General features: G+C 36.9%; 3 protein-coding genes and 1 long non-coding RNA gene across 12 annotated transcripts in view; 2 read left to right on the top strand and 2 right to left on the bottom strand.

Annotated features, from left to right (window-relative positions):
• Positions 1-5,963, top strand: part of LOC128896731 (myb-like protein X) — a 75,894-nt gene extending 69,931 nt beyond the window's left edge. Inside the window, exons 1-12 of one of the 9 annotated variants that reach the window (XM_054160169.1) lie at positions 1,117-1,308; positions 1,357-1,485; positions 1,846-1,912; positions 2,244-2,517; positions 3,079-3,271; positions 3,403-3,629; positions 3,741-4,027; positions 4,098-4,832; positions 5,124-5,216; positions 5,320-5,421; positions 5,496-5,751; positions 5,823-5,963. In XM_054160169.1, coding sequence (XP_054016144.1) covers positions 1,122-1,308; positions 1,357-1,485; positions 1,846-1,912; positions 2,244-2,517; positions 3,079-3,271; positions 3,403-3,629; positions 3,741-4,027; positions 4,098-4,832; positions 5,124-5,216; positions 5,320-5,421; positions 5,496-5,751; positions 5,823-5,897 — 2,625 coding nt within the window. In that variant the 5' untranslated portion in view covers positions 1,117-1,121 and the 3' untranslated portion in view covers positions 5,898-5,963. Of the gene's footprint in view, positions 1-1,116; positions 1,309-1,356; positions 1,913-2,240; positions 2,518-3,078; positions 3,272-3,402; positions 3,630-3,740; positions 4,028-4,097; positions 4,912-5,123; positions 5,217-5,319; positions 5,422-5,495; positions 5,752-5,822 lie in introns of those variants that run through there. The other 8 variants (XM_054160168.1, XM_054160167.1, XM_054160166.1 and 5 more) reach the window with 8 other exon arrangements.
• Positions 2,242-3,120, bottom strand: LOC128896749 (uncharacterized). Its single transcript, XR_008462085.1, has 2 exons — positions 2,982-3,120; positions 2,242-2,489 (listed from the first exon to the last, which is right to left on the bottom strand). It is a non-coding gene; the product is annotated as an uncharacterized LOC128896749 (long non-coding RNA).
• LOC128896742 (uncharacterized) lies at positions 5,879-10,229 on the top strand. The gene is made up of 3 exons (XM_054160194.1): positions 5,879-6,174; positions 6,238-6,459; positions 6,525-10,229. The coding sequence occupies exons 1-3, from the start codon at positions 6,028-6,030 to the stop codon at positions 6,984-6,986; spliced, it is 831 nt and encodes a 276-aa protein (XP_054016169.1). The 5' UTR covers positions 5,879-6,027; the 3' UTR covers positions 6,987-10,229.
• Positions 7,773-12,864, bottom strand: LOC128896741 (DNA ligase 1-like). Its single transcript, XM_054160193.1, has 5 exons — positions 12,485-12,864; positions 11,914-12,187; positions 11,548-11,834; positions 11,215-11,446; positions 7,773-11,133 (listed from the first exon to the last, which is right to left on the bottom strand). Exons 1-5 carry the CDS (start codon positions 12,671-12,673, stop codon positions 11,072-11,074), a joined length of 1,044 nt encoding a protein of 347 aa, XP_054016168.1. The 5' UTR covers positions 12,674-12,864; the 3' UTR covers positions 7,773-11,071.
• Positions 12,865-12,942: the final 78 nt, after the last annotated feature.

The raw sequence follows: 12,942 nt of genomic DNA, 5'->3' as shown, positions 1-12,942 counted from the left end.
CATAATAGAAAATGTTTTTTTAAATATGCATGTGTAAATACTTTCGTTCCGTATCTGACTCGTCACTTTGTTCGATTTGTTAAATGTACGAAAACCAAATCTCCACTTTTACATATTAATAATAACAATAAATACGTTCCTCTACTTGCTGTAGAGTTGAACAGAAACATTAATTCCGATCGAATTAATAAAAAAAAAAAAAAAAGGAGGAAACAAAGAGAAAATGAAAAGATTGAGTTGAAATATGGCGGGGGTTGTAGCTGCTCCTACTCGCATATGCGCGTGCCACGCGCAGTACCATAGCTATACGAAACGTGGTCTGGTCAATTTCAGTTCCATTCTTTTTAATTAGGGTACACTAATAATCAGTCAAAGTATCAGGTTTCTTTTAATTGGGATACATTGATTTATTATATCTAGATTATAACGGTACGATTCGTGGTCTCAATTCTGTTATACTTGTATCATTCGTTAGAGCGATTGAGGGTGACAATCGTGTTAGATACATTACTGACGCTTCAAACAGCGCGCCATTTTCGAATAAATCGTTAATACTTATCCCTTACAAAATGGCCCGCTCTATTCAAAACAAACATTTTACACTTTTATTATGTTTGTTTCTAAATGCAACAATTATAACGCTAGAGAATTAACGCGATTAACGACATAAATACGCCATAATTAAACAATTGTTTCAATCGAAACCCTAAAGGGCTATACTAACTAAAATTTGCACTGGTAAACTTCTGTGTGCATATTTATTAATCGTTAAGAAATCCAAGGAATAGTGTTATCGAGAATATAAGCGAATATTGGGGATGCTACGATTCTTTCCTAAATTTTCCAACTGATGTTATTCTTCTCGTATTAGTTACTTATGTAAATGATACGTAAATCGTGTCAGTAGTAGAGAAAAAATGATAGCTGAGCTACTATAGATCTACAATTGGCATTCCTACGTTAAAGATGTGATCTCTGACCGTCAAATAAATGGTTGGAGGTCATTATCCCTTATCTTGCCCGTCTGGTCAATATTATCGACCCTGACAGCCAGTGCACGAGTCGATTCACGATTGTTTCCATAGAAACCTAACGCTATACCTTGGCTTTAATATGGATATATGTGTAGGGCTGGAGAAAACCTTGCTGGGTCTTACGAGTCCACCGCAGTTTCAAATATTGACACGACCTGGGATGAACCTGGACATCGTCTCCCGACGTTCGAGCCTGTTAAATGTAACCTAACACTAGTGTTGGAAGTTGTGAAAACATTTGGGACACTTTGGAACATCACCGCTAAAACAGAATGTAGGTAAAATTAACGTGTTATGCTTAAACGGAGGCTGGATGATGTAGGTTTTTCTTCTTTTTTGCGTGTTTTTAATTGTGTCTTTCAACTGCTGCCAACTGCGCGTTTCGCGCCAAAAATGATTGGAAGAACATCACTGGTGGAACAAAAAAGGATACAATGGGCGCGGGAGAGAGGTAAATTTCAAAATTCTAAAACTTTAAATTCTATTTATAATTCTAATCCAATCCCTTGGAAATCATATTTATAATTCTAATTCCAATCCCTTGGAAATCATATTTACAATTCTAATTCCAATCCTTCAAATCATACTTATAATTCTAATTCTAATTTATAATCATTTGTGCGCTACTTATTCCAGTTAAATCAAATAAATTAAGCATGAAATCATAACTGCTTTAATACGCGAAATTGCATGAATATATACAATCGATAAAACGTGAAATAATATGCTTAACATGTGAATTAGATATGAGTAGCGTTTGAATGTCTAATAGTGAATAGAGTATTAATATTTGATACGTATACCACAGAAGAAATGGCGCGTTTCGGTGGCAATTGGGGACTCTTGAAGAATAACGCCAATATCCGCACCAGTATTCGGTGAGCAGCAAAATATGCAATCAAAATCGTAGCTGTGAATCTTAATTTTCTAACTGCTTTATACTTGACCAGCTTTCCAAACTTGCTACCAAGTAGATGTTGTAGTAGCCACGCCCTCGATATTCTGCAATAAGGACATGAATGAATTAGATGAATAAATTCGAATAAATTCGATGAATACATATAATGAACAAATAAGAATACAACTGGTAGGATGAGAGATAGATGCATCATAATTAGCATCGTTAGCATCATAATTACTTAGAGACCTGTTGTATTCTCATTTATAAATAAGTAAGTAAATAAATAACGAAGCACGTAACTTTAGCAGCTATCCCAGCGATGCAAGAATGTCCTTGGCGGAAACGAAGGACAAGCACACGCCCTCGAAACCGTTCCGTGCCGCTGGCCATTACGGAAGCACCGTCAGCTTGAAAAGTCTAGCGTCTGAGACTTCCGCAAACGGTACCACAAGCCTAAAGTGTCTCGACTACAATGGTGGTAGCTTGATAAATCTCCACGAGCAACCGGAAGTGGCGCAAATCAGGCACAGGAGCCCGAGTCTGCCTCCAATTTACTGCAAGGAGCAACAGTATCAATCTCAGGTCCATCTATATTAAACAACTGGATGTATATACATATAGTTTATTACATAATTCTTCGAGTACTACCTCTTGGGTCTATCTGCAATAAATAATTGAACGCATATGTACATAGTTAGTTATATAATTGTTTAACTAAACTTTTAATTGTTAAAGCAACAACGGTATCAATCTCAGGCCCGTCTACACTAAACAATTTGGATGTATATATATAGTTTATATATATAGTTTATTACATAGTTCTTTGACTAGACCTTTAATTGCCATTTCAAACCCATGCTTAAAGCTGTACGTGACTGTAGCTCATTCCACTCAGGGAAAAGCAAAAGTAAGGCAGTCTGGCAAATCGATTCTTATCGCGGAGTTCATTCACCCCTCACCCCTTCTAAATATACCTATGTAAAGCCTGATACGGTTTGTCGCCCCTTTCTCGACCTGGCACGGTAATCACAAGCGCTGTAATATACCTTGCGGAGAACGAGGATATGATGATTGATGAGAAGCAGAGAATAGCGATCTGGTCACGCGATTTTCCTTCCATAAATGACTTGTCCTATCTTCCAGGGCCAGCAACGAGACTTTGTAGTTGCGGGACTTCGTCACCAGCCAGAGAAACCTCAAAGACATGATCGTAGGTCCTCTGATCACTATGCAAACTTGGAGAACAATAACTACGGGTCCCAGGGTGAAGAACGAGAGGGAGAGACTTCTGGTTACGCCAGTGACTCCGTGGACGCGCCAGTATCGGCTTCTGGAAGTGAGAGATTAGAATATTAGTACACGTTTAGTCTTGCCTCTTGTAGTAGTAGACCTCGACTAATAATGTTTACTGTACAAACGTATATTAGCAACTAAGATAGTTATCGGCAATCTTTTGTTTGATACCAGCGTTTCTACCTGGTTGTAAGCCACCAGCAGGGTATATGATGGATAAAACGTGGCAAAATCCTTACTATACCACACCTGAGAGTTCGTTGCCATCCTCGAGGCGATTATCTGATAGCAGAATGGGCGAGCTCAACAGGCCAAGGTGGGGGAGCGTCTGGGGTCAGGAGACAGCACGCGGGGATCCACCAGCACCTTCCTGGCTGGCGAGATTGGGACACTCGAGTCAAGTACGTCCTTTAACATGATCCCTTATCTTCCTAAGCGAATCATTAATTGAATTGTAGTAGAATCTTCTTAATTATGACCTTGTATTCCTTCGATTCTTATTGTTACTCAAGGTACTCGTTATTAATCACGAAAGTGCGAGCAGTTCGGACAGTTCCACTATAGGATCAACTGGTTCAGACAACAAGACATACCTTCGAGGTCAAAACATTCCTGTGGATGCAAACGTTCTTCAAGAAAGAGAAGCGAGGAGACAGAAAGCTTTGGAGCTTCAGAACGCGATTAAGAAGCAGCTTGAAGAGAAAGATCGACGAAGGAAAGAGGAAAAGGAGAGGAGATTGAGGGAAGAACGGTTGGAAGAGGAACGAATCAAACGCGAGAGAGAAAAAGAAAAAGAAAGGTACAACTGCACAAACCTTTTAAACGTGTTTTTCTTCATGGCTGTCTAACATAAACAATGCTCGTATTAGGTTCGAGGAAGAACAGAAGAGAATCAGAGAAAGGGAAGCAGCTAAATTGAGACAAGCTGAAGCGATGAGAGAGGTTCTAGAAGCAGCAGAACGTTTAGCAAAGGAGCAAAAAAAGACTAGACATAAACGCGAAGAGATTGACGAAGAAACTACTAGCACGTCTTCTAGAAACTGTGAATCAAGTAGCAGCCAGTTTGACAAAAGTTATCCGAGCGTCAGGGCCGACCAGAGTGCAAATTTCAATAACGAACTTGATACTAACACCGAGATAAAGGACCCAGTGAGTGAAAAAGAAGAGAACCAGAAGGAAACATACGTCTCAGAGAAACCAGAAGATACTAATAATGTAAAGTCAGTCCAAGTTCCTATCAGTAAAGACGTTGCAATAGTCTTGAGTGGGAGATTGGAGGACTCAGAGTTGTTGAACAAAGCCAATTTGCAGCTAGTGAATCTAGTGCTGACCCCGAGCCCAACAAACTTTCAAAGTAACACGACTAACGTGTCTGTAGGATTAAACAGCTTTGTGCACAATCTGGGGAACCTGAATTTCACTTCGATTAACGAGAAAAGATTGCTCACGCCTAGCAAGCACAGAACTATGAATGGTCGAGATTTTGGTACTCAGACAGACATAGAAAACGATCTTGGAGATTTCCAGGAGGAAATGCAGATCAAGGACGTTTCTATAAAGGACCACAAGGACGCCACGAATGCTAGTAAAAGGGACATTGAAAAGTGAGTCGTAATATGATGCATTGAATCGCTTCAAAACTTGAGGAATCGTAGAGGATATTCTGTCTTGCGAATAGAAGCGGTAATTATTATTTCATTTCGTTTTGCGTTCCTGCTTTTTTATAATGCACTTATAAACAACATTGTTTTATCTTTGTTATTAACATTTTTACGTGAGGCTGTATATTTACTCACACTTGTATACAGTACTAAGAGTTCCAAGCTACAACTATACTGATCATGAATTTAGTTGTAAATCTCACTATGTACAAAACGTATTCGTGAATTTTCAAGGTCTACCGGGGAAATTAATGTCAGAACTTTCCCTCGATCCAAGTCTCAGCCTAGAACAAGTATAGAATCCAGACCACAGTGGAATGCTAACAGGTGAATATCTTAATATTTATTTACATCTTGAAACCCAACGTATCTAATACACATTACAACTGTAGATGGTATCTAATGTCACGTGTCTATCACTTGTCTTCAGACCAGGCACTAGGTATCGTACACAAAGTGAGAAAGATCCTCATTACCAAAGGAGAATGCGAATGAGAAGACGCCAAGTTGAATCCAGCGATGAAAGATCCAGGTAACAACACTTTCCTTTCAATACTTCCTATTCATAATATAGTAACAAGAATATTGATACTATTTTCTTAACAGATCACCATCTCCTGACAGAAGGAAGCTGGTGAACATGAAAACAAAAATTCGAACCAACAGACGAAAAGTAAAAGGCGACAGCTACGATGCAGACCTTTCTATGGACAGTTTAAACTCCATCGTACCTCTGCGAACCGACAAGAATGGAAGAATTCACGTTCAAGACAATAAATGCGAACGAAACGATAAAGAGAACGAGAACTCGAATGTCTGGTGCGGACAAGAGATCCTATCCAAGCTATCCAGCTTGAAAAATGTACGCATCCTGCAACGCTTTAATCAAGCCAGTTTTAATCAAGCTCATCTTAACTGAAATTTCTTCTTCAGGGTCTCCTGATGAAGCAAATAGAGTGGGATTCCGAGAGGTGCCTGGTCTCTCCGGCTGCGTCAGGGATCTTTTAACCAGAAGACTATAGAATCGCGATCTTGCGCACGTTTTTGTTTCTTTCGTTTAGATTTTAGTGATAGGGATTAGGGAACAGTTGGAGGAGCGAGACCTGAGCATTTTTCTTCGATTACAGATGTGTAAATAATGGCCTTCCAGTTAGATGATCTTTTGAAAGAGGACAAGAAGGATGCTAATTTGTTACCTGATCTGAGCAAGGCAACCTGCAGTTCTCAAGAAGAGTTTCGACGAATCCTTGAGAACTGCCCTGAATTTAAAATTAAAACAGAAAAGGTTTGCTTAAGCTAAACAAATTAATACTCTTCTGGTAATTGAACAATGATTGTACAATTGTAGGTGAAGAAGGATGACGCAAAGGTGCGCGACAAAGAATTCTCCTGGAAACCAAGCAAGAAAGAGCTGAAAGCCCTTGGAAGAGAATGGAACTATGGGAATCCAGTGCCTCCAGATATGAGAGGTCTGAATCTTCGAGAATTGCAACAGGTTGCCATAGATTGGAGGATGCTGACGTCTGTGAGGCCAAAGCATCGACAGGATGAAGAAATGTTCTCGAGATTGGTAATTTACAAGCTCAAAACTAAATAGAAAAAGCTTTAACATTGTATACACTGTAATATGTACAGGTGGAGATGGGGAAATTGGAAGCGAAGACAATAGCCAAAGAACGTCGATCGACTATAAGCCCCATCAGACGCAGCAAAAACCGGGCTGGCATAATCGAAAGTAGCGTAAAGATTTGTACAGAGTGCGGCGAAGAGTTTTGTTATGGTGAATTCTGCGGTGATGTCCTCTACGACTCGTTTGTAAGAGTCACTGTTACCTCTAAGCAAACCAAAGTCAAAGTATCTGCGGACACAGAGGCGATAATAGCTAAGATGGATGATAAGAAGAAGCGCAAGAAAAAGAAGAGAATTAAGAGCAAAAGCAGAACTCCTAGAAAGACTGCTAGGCTACTGATTCGCAGAAACAAGTCAATGAGCAACGACATGGAAAGCAGCAACGATCAGAAAAACTGCGTTTCGAAGCCAATTAAACCATTTAAGAGAAAATGTAGCAAATATACTAAGAAAGGACTGCGGAAATAGTGGAAATGCGCCAACAGAAAATGATTAGAAAATTAATATGTAACAAGTTAACAATGCAACGACTCCTAATAACGTTAATGTAAGCATGTGATTCAACTTGTTAAGGAACGTGGACGATAACAATATAATTGTGTTATAACTGATTAGAATAAAATGAACGTGTTAATCATGTTATTCGAATGTATTTATTAATAAACGGTTAGAGTAGATTAAACGCAGCGTGTCGTTTATTGTGAAACCAGGAAATAAACAATCAAAAAGATGGAGGAATGCTCGATGAAAAAGTAAAATAAGAAACCAAGTTTTGCATGTTTTATTTGTCTATATTCTGTGGTCCCTCGAAACGACATTCTACTATTCGAATAACTATAAAGAAACTATAATCCTCATCGTACAATGTCTAAATTTGTAGCGTTAGCGTACGAAAACATTATAATGATAGTAGCAGATGGGCCCAGTAAATGGTTGCGAGTGAATGCTGGAAAAATATCATTTTTATTCCTTTACCTGTTCCTGTATCTCCCTCTTTCTATCTTGTTATCCAACTCTGTTTTGCATTGTAAAAGGAGAAATGTTCTACCACCGTACGCTAATCTCAAGTTATCTTGCGTTAGATATTTGGAAATGTATCTGATGCAACCTTTTGGAAACAGAATATTTCTCCGTCCAATTATATATTTTTTTAAACAAACTTTGAAACAAAGTTTTGTTTATATTAAACCTCACTTGGTATGGCTTAACGTTAAATTTGATCCTATTAATAAGATTTCAAGTGACCGAAATACACGCGTTTTACACAAATATATTTATACAGATATCGTTGCGATAGCTACAACACTTTTGGAAAATAAAATACACTATTGATAACTATGACAATTTGCATCTCGTATCGTTTACGCTACATCTAATTATGATCAAAGTCCTGGAGTATCACGATCATTCCAATAATATTGCAAGCGTTAGGCCACTATAGTTTTAAGGTTTCTGTTTTCGTTTAGATTACACATGCACGCACGCACACTGCTCTGTTCAGCAAAAAATATTTTTATTTTTCTTCAACTAAACGCGAGAAGAGTCACCAAATTAGAGAACAATAGTTTCATAAAATTACAATGAAAAGTTCTCGAAAACATACCAATTTCGTTGGACATTTACGATACCTCTAAAACCTTATCAATAAAGACATAGTCATTCATTATCCTTTTCCTTTTAAGGTACACCATAAAATTGCACATACATGTTTAATTAAAAGAACATTGTTAATATACATATGTACAGCAGTAATCTACTTCTTTTCTATTGTAATTAGTACGATTAAACTTGATTTTTGTAGCCAGAAACGGTCAACTAGTCACCAAAGGTCTCAAAGAGAATTAAATTTTACGAAATCAATGCTTTCATTTATTCCTGTTCAATTAACCTATTTTATCAACGAGCTAGGAATTGTATTTTATTAACGAGCAGTGATTTATATACCAATGTTCAATTACTCGACTGACGATGAATAGAGTGCATACAAATCTTATTCAAAATATGATATCCTCTTATAAACACGCTTACAAGTTTCCCACCACTTCCAAGCTCATCGACTTCTCCATTCTGTCTTTTAATTTAAGTACCTCGACGATTATTCGATCAATATAAACATCTATTATGACCAGTGTTAAATTACGACATTGTATCATCATTTAGAACAACAAGTATGTTCAAGTTTGACTTAGCTGCCACTAAGTACGCGTAATGAGAATTACACAATGGAAAGGAAGGCCATTGTACAATGTGTTTCTTAATGTTCAAACTTCCTTTGCAATCTCATCTGTACGCTCTAACACTGATCATAACGCTTCTCCAACGCTTACACTGTGTAAGTTTTGGTACTTTGTAATCGATTTTTATGTTTGGTCATTGTAAGCAATTGGTAGAACTATGAGAACGCAGCCTCTTCACTGTAGACAATTACAGAATTAAATATATAAGATATTATTATGATTAATCTTGACTGAATATCGTATTTTGTAACAGAAGCATATCAAAGAAAATAGATGTGAAAATAGATTAAAGATAACAGTACAAAATATTAATAGCTATTTTAAGCGGATATTTTTTCATTTTCTTTTTGTAAGTAGAACCTATAAACGATAGTATTATTTAATAGTACTATTTTACAATGTTTTACGTAACCCTCGGACATGTAATATATACTTATCACAATATTTCATTCGCCGAAGCCCACATTTCTTTTTCTCTTTACTAATTATATCCGTACTTGTACAGCTATTAACATGTCAATGCCAATAGTTTATAAATTGTATCGAGAAAATCATGTAGCGTGTCTTTTTATCTTCGTTTTACAACACAATTTATTTATGATAAACATGTCTGCAACTATTACTAAAAACACCCAATTACAAAAAAACCCATTTTCGATTCTATAATTAACTGCAATTAACTTTAACATATCTGCAATTATTATCATTTTCCAAACTAAGATTTCTTTTTACTCCCTCTTTTTTCTCGAAAACGGAAACCAACAAGTTTCGAATATTTAAATTTTATATATTAAAAGATAAACTAGAAACATAGTACTCCTTTTAAGACACTGCTGCTTCTATAGAGTTTAACGCTTACATTTCTGTAAGTAATTACAATGTACATAATTATGAACATATACGTGTAACAACGATTATATAAGAATCGTTATTACATCGATTAAAAAATTATTTCAGAAACAAATTTTAACAAGTAATCAATACACCCATTTATTATAATCTATACATGGCATAAAATGTGAACGATTGGATTAGATTGTGAAAAGATTTAAAAAAAACAATGAATCCATTATATTCATTCATGAGATCTTTCCATAATTGTTTAATTTAATTTCAACGAAAGCTAGTACGACGCTTAATATACAATTAATCGAACTATTTGATGCTATGAATTAAATATTTCAAGTGGTTGTTCATTGTTATGTTAAGGTCGAATACCATATAAATTATATTAATATATATATTCTTTGGATAAAATTTAAATTATGCGTGTTCATGACTTTTGCTGCACCTTGTTTTATCTCTTTTCACAACTTGGCACAAGTTTTGTCACAGATTTGCATGTTCTTATAAATATATATACGTTTTTCAACCCTTAAAACTCATTACGGGTGCATTTCGCATGATAAAATATTATCTACAGTTTATCGTTACAAAGCATATGATTACAGATCTATATGCCGGATTAAAATACAGGCTAACGGGTATAAGAAAATATTTCTCTTGGTTAGTACATCGAAAAGGACATAATTACATCGGTAATGCAAACTTTCCCTGTGTAGAGATTGTCTTGCATTTTATTATTTTGGGATATATTTCACACTTTCTAAGTTTTAACTTTCGACTCTCTCCATGTGTATGATTAATTGCAATTAACTTGGATTGCAATTGAAGAGAACAGAGGGTTTAATTAATATTTGAAGGTTCAGATGATATATAGTTTCAAGTAATTGTAATAGCATAAGGACAATATGTAAATCGTGAGGATAGAAAACCAAAAGTGACCTAACAAAATATTTTCTTTAAATGAAATGTAAAAGATGTAAGTACGATCGTTTAACAATATAAGTATAACGTGAAGGTTTCATAAATATGTACTATAAATACACCTGTAAATCATACAATACTAATGCATTATTATGGACATATACGAAGATTTTTCAAAAGAGTAACACGTATATTACTTTATAGTGAAAACTATGACTTATGCCTTTTTTTACTAAATGCAAGGCGACTTTATCGAAGCAAACGATTAGTATGGTGAAAAAATTAGTAATCTACAAAAATTTTTTCTCCATACGTCCACTTATGCACCTGCAGCGTCCATAAATCATAATTAATGGATCAACCTAGTCCAATTGGCGTTATGTACAAGGGAAAGGAACAATTTGATCAGCCGGTTGATCGGTAAGTCGCTGAAGACACACCCAATGAGCCCAAAATGACAAATTCTGTTCCGACTGATCAGGATTCCCATGCTACTCCTCTCAGAAATGAAAAGTAATTTTCATCCTTGATCCTTCATCCAGATTACCTTCAATTATCCTTGCGAGCTTTCTTTTTACTCTTCTTTTGTGGTTTCGCTTCTGTCCAGGCATCTAAAACATGAAAAAACATTAAAAATTATCGATCTATAAATTCGTCTTTTCATAATTGTTTTTATATGGAGAGATAATTACCTCCTAGTTCGTCAAACACAGCACCACTTTTTTCTTGCACTTTGGAACTTTTCTGTTCAACATCTTCGGGAACCTTTTCGTTTTCTTCGTCCTTCTGTGCTCTTTGTTCTTGAATTTTATTCTCCACCTTTGGGGTAGATGGTGTCAAGGTGGACGTGCTTTCGCTTTCAGAAACCTTCTTACCCTTCTTGGACTTTGTACTTTTTTTTTCTTCTTTCTCTACCTTTTCAATCTTGAATAAAAAGTTATACGAATTAGGATAACAAATTCTACAAGCAAAGAATTTAAAATGACGATATTTTAAGGTAGTTGTACATAAATAGATGTTCTCACCTTAAGCTGCTCTTCTTCCTTGCGGTGTTCTTTTTCTTCAATTATTTCCTTATTAGAGATGGGTATAAGAATGATATCTTTAGTCTCTTTTTCTTTCAACTCTTTATTCTCTGTGTCTTTGGCAACTTTGTCTTTAATTTCAGCCTTCTCTAAGTCTTTTTGTTTAGCCACAGCTTCGTTAATTAAATCAGACTTCTTAACATTCTTCTTATTCTTCTTGGAAGGGGACTCTTCCTCTTTCTTCTTATTTTTCTTATCCTTTCTGGAATAAGCCTGCTCCCAATCCCCTAGAGTTGGAATATACAATAATCATTACTCTGCAATTATTATATTTAGATATTTAGAAGGAATCTTATAGAAACTTGCCTTCATCAAAATCTACAGGTTTCTCTTGGAACAAGTTCTTCAAGTTTTTCTTATTCTTCACCTGTTCAACCTTGTTCTCCTTACCAGCCTTTGCCGTAACCTGATCCTTCTCCTTCTTAGTTGCTGAAACTTTATTATTTTCCTGCTTCTGTTCCTTCAACTTTCCTTCGATATCCTCTGCTTTTGGAGCAGCTTTCTTCACATCTACCTTCGTGGATACAGGCTTTTTAACAGGGCTGGCTTTCTCAGTTGCCACTTGGCCATTGGCAGACCTCTGTAATACATATTATTAAAATACTAACACATTCATTTTGATTTCTCAGCATTCGAGTACAAGAGACATAGAATGCAAAGTAGAAAGAGAAAAAGAGAAGAAGAAAAATCAGAGAAAACTTTGGGATTCATGGTGATATTCTCTTCGCAACAGACATATATGAACCACGTTTTAGGGGTGGAGAAAGACCCTGTTCCTCGACTAGAGATCCCAGCTGATTACAATATAATACTCCTACCATAATCAAACCATATGGAGTTAGGCATACATGGATTCATTCAGAAATAACATGCTAACCTTTTCTTTGATCTTGCTGCGTTTCTTGCTGGCGAATTTCCTGTCCACGTCGGAGCCCCCTGAGAGCTGTGCAAACGGTGGTTGCTCAGCCTTCTTGAAGCCAAAGACGAAGACGAGGATAGCGCAGAGGAGCACGACACCGACGGGCAACGCATATTGCGAGTGCTGAAGCAGCAGGGTCACGTCCATGGCGGTCGAAAGGGACGTGTCAACGCGTGCGGGACCGACGACGGAAATGAGGGACGGCAATGGAGCGACGGCGACAGCACATACGGTTACAACTCGACGATGATCGGTGGAACCGGACGCTCAACGTACACGGCACGGATCAAGGATTTCTCGCGACTCAAAACATTGCGCCCTGGCGGACAGATTAGGAATTAATAGCTGCCAGGCGGGCGCCACTCTTCGCTGACGCGGCTCTGACACTCCACTGCGGAGTCAAGTCACGGTTTATT

Source organism: Hylaeus anthracinus, unplaced genomic scaffold, assembly GCF_026225885.1.
Source record: "Hylaeus anthracinus isolate JK02 unplaced genomic scaffold, UHH_iyHylAnth1.0_haploid 11978, whole genome shotgun sequence".
NCBI lineage: Eukaryota > Metazoa > Arthropoda > Insecta > Hymenoptera > Colletidae > Hylaeus > Hylaeus anthracinus.
The sequence above is the reverse complement of the archived record's forward strand: the minus strand, read 5'-3'. Positions and strand labels throughout refer to the sequence as shown.

What these genes read in the sequence shown, in the direction of transcription:
- LOC128896742 (XM_054160194.1), top strand. Translation starts at nt 6,028, where the DNA reads ATGGCCTTCCAGTTAGATGATCTTTTGAAAGAGGACAAGAAGGATGCT. An exon ending in TTAAAATTAAAACAGAAAAG is followed by an intron (nt 6,175 to 6,237) that starts GTTTGCTTAAGC and finishes GTACAATTGTAG; the next exon opens with GTGAAGAAGGATGACGCAAA. An exon ending in AAGAAATGTTCTCGAGATTG is followed by an intron (nt 6,460 to 6,524) that starts GTAATTTACAAG and finishes TAATATGTACAG; the next exon opens with GTGGAGATGGGGAAATTGGA.
- LOC128896741 (XM_054160193.1), bottom strand. Translation starts at nt 12,673, where the DNA reads ATGGACGTGACCCTGCTGCTTCAGCACTCGCAATATGCGTTGCCCGTC. An exon ending in GCAGCAAGATCAAAGAAAAG is followed by an intron (nt 12,188 to 12,484) that starts GTTAGCATGTTA and finishes TATGTATTACAG; the next exon opens with AGGTCTGCCAATGGCCAAGT. An exon ending in ACCTGTAGATTTTGATGAAG is followed by an intron (nt 11,835 to 11,913) that starts GCAAGTTTCTAT and finishes TTCCAACTCTAG; the next exon opens with GGGATTGGGAGCAGGCTTAT.